At 34.7% G+C, this 9,537-nt stretch overlaps 1 protein-coding gene across 5 annotated transcripts in view; it reads right to left on the bottom strand.

Annotated features, from left to right (window-relative positions):
* LOC110102932 overlaps positions 1–9,537 on the bottom strand; it is a 206,637-nt gene that overhangs the window by 85,801 nt on the left and 111,299 nt on the right. For 4 of the 5 annotated variants that reach the window (XM_028693545.1, XM_028693546.1, XM_028693544.1 and 1 more), the window contains 11 exons: positions 6,771–6,861; positions 6,274–6,351; positions 5,676–5,966; positions 5,395–5,592; positions 4,663–5,142; positions 3,962–4,123; positions 3,477–3,809; positions 3,308–3,390; positions 2,654–2,758; positions 2,239–2,467; positions 1,370–1,735 (listed from right to left, as the gene is read on the bottom strand). In XM_028693545.1, the coding sequence (XP_028549378.1) occupies positions 1,370–1,735; positions 2,239–2,467; positions 2,654–2,758; positions 3,308–3,390; positions 3,477–3,809; positions 3,962–4,123; positions 4,663–5,142; positions 5,395–5,592; positions 5,676–5,966; positions 6,274–6,351; positions 6,771–6,861 (2,416 nt within the window). The remainder of the gene's footprint in view (positions 1–1,369; positions 1,736–2,238; positions 2,468–2,653; positions 2,759–3,307; positions 3,391–3,476; positions 3,810–3,961; positions 4,124–4,662; positions 5,143–5,394; positions 5,593–5,675; positions 5,967–6,273; positions 6,352–6,770; positions 6,862–9,537) is intronic. The other variant, XM_020831452.2, reaches the window with a different exon arrangement.

Here is a 9,537-nt window from a genome sequence, read left to right as displayed (position 1 = left end):
TCTTGGCCTTTCATTTCTATATGGGAATTTGGGAACTTTTGGCTGTTATGTTTCCCCTCTATGGCCTATATATATGAGATATTTTGAGAAGTTTAAATAGATTATGATGTAAGTGATTTTTGGAGATAAAACCTGCGGGTTTGTTGTTTGGAAAAGCTTGCGAGCTTTGTCCATTCCCTCTTCCACCTCCTTCGGAAATCCTGCGGGCTCTTTCCAATCTTCGTCTCGTCTCCTAATCTCTTTCTTCTCTCCATAGTAATCATTCCATTGTATCCTTCTTCTCTTGGAAAGCAACTTTAGGTGTCTTGTAAGAGTCATTTGTAAGAGTCATTTGAGTCGTTTGTAAGTGTCCAAGTTGTAATAGTTTTTATAATATTAAAATTGTGTTTTGTTTTGTTTAATTTGTCTAATTATTATAAGTTTTGTAAGTTTCTTTATTCTTAGAAAGGTAATCTCTTTTGTGATAAAAAATTTGGGTCCCTCTCCCAAATTTTTGATTGCATCAAGAACATAGATCTTTGAGTGCTATGATCCTCATGAAACAATTCTGTAGACCATATTTATTTTAAATTTTATTTTACAAAATTCTAGATGAAAGAAAACAAGTGATGGGTAAGGGCTGCAAGGCTATGAAAAAAAGTAAAGAAGGTGATGAAGAGAGGAAAGTCTAGTATTTGAACATGTTCTGATGATTGTGACTAGCTACACACACATGCCTTTTTTAAGCAATGAAAAGGAAAAACACGGGGTCACACAATATTTGGCATACATAATTACACAAATGCGCTAAATATCTCAATACTATTTCCAGTCAGTCCCAATGCATAATTTTCTAAGCTTAGAAAAAAGGCACCAAGAGGCTCCATCTGTCAAACAAAATAACAATGATTTTTTAATGACACTAACTAAAGCATTTTTTTCTGGAAATCAACTCTAACCACTCCCATGCCCCCGCCATAACCCCACCCCAAAATTCAAATCACTTTTGCAATTATTCGGTCTTAAGGATTCAGTATTCCTAAACTTACAACCTTGCTTCGAAAATCTAATTGATATTTGAACATTTTCATGTAAGACTTTGAAACAGGAATGATTAAGCTAGACTGCAAACTACTGTCGACCCAACAAAGCACAGTAGGAAAACAGAAAATTGAAAGGAAAAGGCCCTGACTTGTTAGTTTTTCTTTTATTTTAAAAAACTATTAGATCTTCATCTGCCATACCTCTCTATACTGCAATACAGAAAAAATATAGATGAAACTACGCCCAAGGTCCTAATATATTGCAAAGCATCAACATGAATGAAATGCAAAACATCTAAAATACGACAGACAAGATTTAGAATAGGAAATGAAGGCAGTTAATATACCTGAAACTTGCAAAGATAATTGAAAAGCCTGTGTGTCTCACAATAGTTGCAAATTCTGACTAGAGCAGAAACTATGTATTGGTTCACTTTTCCATCTTGGGATAAAGATAATGAGCTTCTACTTGAAATTATGTCCTCCAATTCAGACATAGCACCATAACCAATGCACAAGTCACATAAATCGTCAATTGTACCATAGTCAGTTGCTAACGGATCTGGCCGTTGAGGAGATGATGATGGGGTGTTGGTACCATGGACTGATGGCTGAGGAGGATTAGGTACCCCATTAACTGGAAAAAACAATGAGCATGCATCTGCATAGCGACCATGCTTAAACATGAAAACAAGCATTTGGGAGCGCGCATACTGCCAAGAAAAAAAGCATTAATACAAAAATTCACTTAATTCATTCATTTAGAATAAAAAAGTGAAAAGAAAGAGAAGAAGAGGAAGAGGAGGAGAGGAAAATCACAAAAAAGTTCGCCAAAAAAGTAAGGAACGGCTAAACTTTGGTTTTATCAAGTGACTTAAGATCATCGCTTGCTATTCTACTTTATTCATATGTTTCACCCAAAACATATATGTATATTAATTGTAATAGCCAAAAATAGCATTTCCATGATCACATGAATAAATTTGATTTATCATGCTGATTTTCTTGGCTTAACCCTAATCACTACTGCTCATAATTCTAGTGCAAGCGTACAGATGGCCCAAAGCATCCCGCTATGACACCTTGACTTCTATTTTCCTTATTTATAAAAAAAAGTTATAGAACACAGAAAATTCAAGTTGCATGACAAAACTCATGTCTTGCGATCTTTTAAGAAAAAAAGTTGAAGCAATATAGAAGGAATTCTGCAGCTTACTTCTTGTAAATAGTATATGCATTCTCCATATCTAGCATTATCAAGATGACTATGGGGACCTTCTTCAAAACGTGAACTAGAGGAAAATTGACTGGTTAAAGCATACTCGTGAGATCTGGATCTCTCAGAACGTGGAAATGTTGATGGCATATAAAGAACATTAAGGTAAGCATCAGCGGATAGAGAATCATCCAAAATTGTTGGCACACTTTTCTCCAAATGCTCGTACCTGCCCGGTAAAGTTACAATGACATTAGAAGGAAAATAACAGAGAAGGAACTTCCAATAGTCAGCCCAAAAAGAGAAAATCAAAGTCTTAAGTGAAAAAAATAGTTAAACAGAGCAATTGTTGATCATATCAGTTTTTTGAAGATAAGCATTTATAGACAAATCATATGGATCAAAGTTCACTTACATGGAACGAACCGATGAAACATCCACAGGTGGGCCTCCTTCAACCATATTGATAATTTCTAGGACTATGGGTGATGGATCACCTTTATATAATTGAAGAGCTTGCCTACATGCAAAAAATATGAAATGCACAAGTATCATGCTGTCATTGGGGGAGAATCTCCAAAATATACAATCAAATAGCAAGAAATCTGCTAAACAAACAGCTATATGCGTAGTAATGAATATCTTTTAAAAATTGATTATATCAAGAGACAGATCAAAGACACCATAAAACAACTTTCACGAATCAAATGCTATAAGAATCACCAGTTCGTTTCCTGATAGGTTCTAATCATATCAAAAAGAACTTTGCTCACTTATCTTTCAGAAAGGTTACCTTAGATTCCCTTGATACTAGCACTAGCATTACAATTTTGGATGCATTTTAATTGATATTCATATTTTAGCCACAAAAACCACTAAATAGATACGAGTCAATTGTTTTCAAATCAAAACTACTAAACCAAATCCTAGGAGCTGATTTGAATCAAGATAACCATCAAGTGCTCAAGTAATAGGATACATATTAATTTAAGGGAAAAACAACACCTCATTATCCCAGTAGGGCAATTCTCCTTTGCTAAAGAATGCAAGAAAATCTACATTTACTCACTTGAACTTTATACGAGCTTGAGCATAGTGTTCCATTTGAATCAAGGCACGCCCCCATGCATTCCAGACAGGAAAACCATCAATCTGAAGGAATAGCATAACCTTCAGGGTGATTTAATTCAAATAATACAGCAAATAAATGATACAAACTTAATCTACAATCTACATACTACCTTGCATTTTTTACATGTATACACAGCCATGCTGTATCTTTCATCTTGAATAAGTCTATCCCGAAGGCGAGCTGATGATTCTTTATCAGCAATATCATCAAGAGAAGCAACAATTCCTGATCCCAAAAGACTCTGAAGAAGTTCTGCGCGTCCTAGCCAAATTTCAACATTAGACAGAAGTTCCGAGAACTCATCTGGATACTGACTCATATTACTTGAACTGGTAGTGTCTGAAAAATTATCATCTGCATCCCGACTTCTATCAGAACTACTAGAGAAGTCATAGTTGCCGGGAAGTTTTCTGAGCTGACTTTTTGAATAAGTCAATGCCTAAATGTGGTAATCACAATTACTAAAAATATAACACAAGCTAAAAAAACAACATTACATTCATTATCATCTGCCTTATCCCAACTAATTGGGCTGGACCAAATCAGAAAAATAAATTAACTAATAACTAATAAATTAAGAAACTCAAATACCTGCACATAAGTTTCTGTTGCATGATATACTCGACCTATAGTTTCCATGGATGCATTCAGAGGCAAGTACTGGGAACTCAATACAGTCTTCATCTGAGAAACACACAATTCAAAGGCACCTTTGGCAGATACTGATTCAGTTGAACATAATGTAAGTAATGCCTACAATACAAGAAACAAAACAAATTAGAAAACTTCTTTAACCATGGATCCAAAGTAATAAACCCAAAAAATGCATTTCAAACCAGTTTACATGTTTTACAAAGGGGCAAGTTTACTGGAAGTAATTTTTGTAGAAGCTACAATTAAGTTAATAACCACTATAAAAAAATGGGAATTATTCCTAAAAATAAATGTGCATCCTTTTAAAGAACACTTAATCATTAAATTTAATTTTTAAAACAACCTACTCACAAAATATGTTCCATAATGCTCATAAGGAAAACCACAATAATGCTAACAATACTTAGGCTCAGGTTATGAGCATTCTGCAAAAACATCATTTGAATTAGGATTTGATTGCAAGGAATTGCCTCATTCAATATAGAACACCTAAGTTGTCATCTGTCAAAATCACCAATCCCAAACTTTAATGAACAAAAATATTTTCTTTCTTTTTTTTTGTTACAGATGCTGGTCTGCAAGTCTCACGGAGAGAAAAGCAAAGCTCACCATTAACATTTGAAGGTTAAATTACATACCTTGAAAAGTGTAATATCAGGAGATGTTTCATATTTATGAGATGAACGAACCACATCATCTTTAATTGCATCTCCAGTCAGTACCCATTCCTCGGCTACGGACACAAATGGAATTCGTTCTTGACCATCAGCTGAGTATATGCGTTCTTCATGTATGCCAGGCATTGCTTCCAAAGAAACCTTCTCAGATGGTGATAATCCTGGACTCTTTCTTTTCCTGTATGAATCCTTTTGAGTAGTCTTATTTACATCACGAGGAGCCCAAGAGAATGCTCGGCGAGCCTCTTTCTGCAGATTACCAATGCTTTGTGTGAAGTTTGACCTAGATGGAATGGTAGGTTTCGGTTTTGGTTTAGGTCTCAAACTAGAGATGGATATTCGGGGCTCCCTAGCAGTAGAACTAACATTGATGGAAATTGCCTTGGAAGCATATGTAAGAATAAGTTTGTCATCCCTCAACGAAGGAAACTCCTTTAGAACCTGCACAAGAACAACATGACTGAGTAAACCATATCACCAGTGAGACAATATCCATGATGTGATGCAACGCAGGTACAATGGATAGTTTTCTGTTAAACGTAATAAAAGAAATTGTTTCATTACTGTAAAAAGTCTAAAAGCCTAAAACAACAGTTTTCTCATTTGGAGCGTAATGTAAAAATGTAAATTTCAAAAACTAAAAAAAAATATGGGATTAAACATGGGATTAAGATTGAAGAAATGAATATATACCAATAAAGCAGACTGAAGTTGCTTCATCATTAAAAGAACCTCAAGAATCAAATGAGGATGTTCATGCAGAGCAGAGCAACGCTGTTGAGAGGGTAATGGCAATAAAGCCAGCACTCGAAGGCCAAGGGCCCATGAGTTAAGCCGTGAAACCTCAACTTCCGACAGGTTCCCAACTTGCCGCTTCAAAAAAAAATGCACCTACGATATGCATAAGCAAAGAAAAATGTTATTGAATGGAAGAGTAGCATGTGCTTATATATCTAAAGGAAATAGTGAGATACAAGTAATTGCTTCGATCGTAAGTCAGGTAATAGCTGCATAGCTCCAACAGCAGCTGGCAGGGCATCATCAGAATCCCTTAATGAAGAAAGAAATCTTGAGGCTTCTGCTGGTCCCCCACCACTAAGGGGATCTGCAGTGAGCAACTTAACAAGTTGTCGACCTTGCAACTCTCTCCGCAGATGTATTGATAAAGATGCACTTTCAGCAACCTCAAGGGCAGCAGAAACAGCCCCTTTTCCAGCTAACCTAAGTGCCAAACCTTCAGGATCTTCCTTGCAATCTGCTTCAACCTGATGGAAAACAAAAATTAGAGAAAACCATATGGGAATACAAATTATTCCTAAAGCTCCTCGTGAAGGACTAACATTGTAGTCAGTTCATGGATTAAGGTAACCTTCACTTGAAGCAAGATAATACTCTTAAATGAGATATGCACCAGCAGAAAGACATGCATGCCCAAACACAGCAACAACAGCAATAGCACAGATGCACAAACAGTGATGCATGCAGCTCTCATGCACACACTTACTCTTGAGTGCACTGAACACATTCATGCATGTGGAAAATGATACTAAAGGCGATGGGTGAGAGAAAGACCTCCTGCCAATTACTATAATGGTCATCTGCGCACAAAATGCGATTATATCTTTGTAGAGCTTGCTTCTTTTGTAAAACCTATATCAGAAAAACACTTTATCAAACAGGCCACAAGAAAATTGGAAAAAAAAAAGATAGAGAGCATGCTATACTGCATGAGTTTGAATGTTTGGTAATAAATAAGCCTTTACAAACAAGTTGATTAAAAACGGCAACAAAATACTGATACACAGACTTGAAGGCCAAAATTGAGTATATAAGAGTACATACTGTACTATCTATTCCAGTGACAAAATGTGAATAATTGGTGAGGAAGCATTTAAGATGAGCTCAAGAAATAAATGTGAATGGATGATCATCCATGCGAAGGTTAAAAAATATTTTTAGTGCTGACCCAAACTGTTGGAACTGATTTTTTTTTAATGATGATGCTCTTAATGAAAAACCAGATAATCATTAGGGTAGTAACCATTTAAATAAAAAAAATGATCATGTACCTCATCCCTGATTGGATCATTTTGAGAAAGATGGCAACTACACATGGTTAGAACATCAATTGCAGCATTCAGCTCCCATCTATGCAGATACCTGAGAACGGCAGCACAAACTTGTGTGGCAAAAGAATAAAGATGAACAAGATCCAGGAATCAATGGTTAACAAGCACAATAATAAGAGAATATATCCTTTCATGCAGGTTCAGAATGACTAAATTTTCCGTACAGGGTAACTAAGTACACAGTCCACATAGGTTAGCGTGCTGCATCATTTTAGCATTTGTGAACTATTAAGTAAATGATCCACTCATAATGAGACGCCACCTTAAAAAGTCACAAGTGATCATTGATCGTCAACAATATCTGCATATGCCATTCACAATGTCCACTCTGTATGGTTGGCATTTTATTTGAAGTTTCAAACTTGCTCCATAAGAACTCAAATTTTAATAAGATCGAAATCAATTCACTTAACTAGGTTCGAGCAATTAAATTCAATTCCGATAAAAATACATGTTTCTACGAGTGCCTTCACTTCTATATAGTGTGTGCTAAAAGTAGCGTCAACATATAGAAAGATTGATAACCTTAGCCACAAATGATAGCACACACATAATCAATTAAGTAAATAAATTGGTCAAGAGAATAAATTTCATGTAAAAACTCCAAAAATGGAAAAAATGCCAAACATAGCCCGTTGAAACAACTTTTATCAGTAGCACTTCTGATTTGCAAAGGGTCACCTCAAAGAAGGCATAAATACAAAACAAGTTAAAAGTTAGAGGATGCTAGTATTCTTGGGGATGATGACACAATTATGTTGAGAGATAGGATGCACCTCCTCTAGGAGGTGAAGGAGACCTTGACAAATAGGTAGCGACCAAAGGAACACTAGAGGTTTAAGGTGACTACTAATTGTTGACCATGATACATACTCCACAACCAAATTCGATTGAATACAAAAAAAAAAAAGATGAACAACGAACACGACATCATGAGACATTAATCTGAAATACCTCAATCACAAGTAAAATGTAACAAACCGGTTTGGGTGGCCAGTTCAACCGAACCGGCCAACCCTTACAGGGGTCGGTGTTGTTCGCGAAATCGAGAGAGCGGGCGACAGACGACTTTGTGCGAGAGAGCAAGGTGAGTTCCGTTTTTCCAAATTTAGCAAACCATTGTTTTAATGATAAGAATTAAATATTCCTTTTCCTTCCTACCGTTAAAGGAGTGATAATTTTGGAAGAAATTTTTGTGGACGAGAAAACGGTCGAGAAGAAAAGGGAAGAAGGTTTGTTGAATTCTTCCTTCATTTTTCTTATAAATTTTGTCGATTTCTTAATTTAAAAGAGAATGATATTTTCTTAAAGGAGAAAGAAGGGATTGAAAGCAAAGAGAAAGAAGGGATTGAAAGCAAAGAGAAAGAATTATGGGAGAGGAAGAAGAATATAGGGATTTTGAGGAAATTCTCATTTGCAAGTAAATTCTTTATTGTATAACATTATTTAAATTTTGTTATTTAATTACATTTCATGCAAGCTATATTATATGGATTCAGGGATTTTAGAAAGGAAGAGATTGAAAACAAGGAGAAGAAATTTTGGAAGTGAAAGAAAGAAAGAAAAATTTTGTAAGGTAATTTCATATGGAAATCATACATTATTTTGAGTCATTCAAATTAGGAGTTAATGTTAACTAAATCCTTATGTTGTTGTGAACAGTTAAAAAGGGTTTCATACAAGACGAATACTGGAAGAAGAGAATCAAAGTGGGTAATTATGGTTGTGTATAAATTTTATTATCATGTTTTCATATTCTTTTGAAAAAAATATTTATGACAATGACATGTGATTAATATTGTATATAGACATTTTTATATGTTATTGTTAAATGTTTTAAATTTTAAAAGTGATGTTTACTTGTCTTTTGATGGTATTATGTGAAAGGATTCAAATGAAGGATATAAATATATATGTAAAGAAAAAAGATGTATGATACAATCACACATAAAAAAATAAGCAAGGAATAGTGAAAGAATAAAATGACCTATATGATAAATAAATGTAAAAATGAAAACGAAAGGGAAAAGGATATTTATGTAAATTACAAAAAATCAGCCCCTTATGGTACTAGCTGGGGAAGCCATACTCGTGTGCACGTAAAAAGGAAATGATTATGGAAAAGAAAAATGTAAATGGTTGTACCTTCGGTACATTTAGATGGTGCTCATGTACAAATGAGAGAGAAAAACAAATAAATATTAAAGCTCTATAAAGGTTATCAAGAACTGTAATATGGCATGCATCATTGATTGAAACGAATGAAATAAAGATAAGGAAGGGAAATGAATAAAAAGTATATTAATGTTATATGTAATGTATATTTTATTTTCATGTTAATTGTTTTAACAGTTTCCCACTGAGTTTACTCTGTAAACTCATTCAACTAATTAACTATTTCAAGTAAATCTCTAAAGAAGAAGAAATGGTTGAAAGGGAGGTTTTCATCAATAGAAGACGACGTGCAAATCACGACAGGTAAAATGACTAATGAGAATGCTTAGTTCGGTCCTATATTGATTATAGTTTTCTTTGGGATTAGTAGCTCTTCAGTTGATGAAAAGTTTATGTTAATGTCTTTTTTTCGAATGGGATGAATTGTATTACTGTCCGACTATTCATTCCCGTCTGGTTAGATTGATTATCCGGGCCGGTTCGTGACATAAAATATTATAACCGTCACATATTTTACAAAATGGATTGCTCA

Source organism: Dendrobium catenatum, unplaced genomic scaffold, assembly GCF_001605985.2.
Source record: "Dendrobium catenatum unplaced genomic scaffold, ASM160598v2 fragScaff_scaffold_315, whole genome shotgun sequence".
Lineage (NCBI taxonomy): Eukaryota > Viridiplantae > Streptophyta > Magnoliopsida > Asparagales > Orchidaceae > Dendrobium > Dendrobium catenatum.
This window is presented reverse-complemented; position numbering and strand designations above follow the sequence as displayed.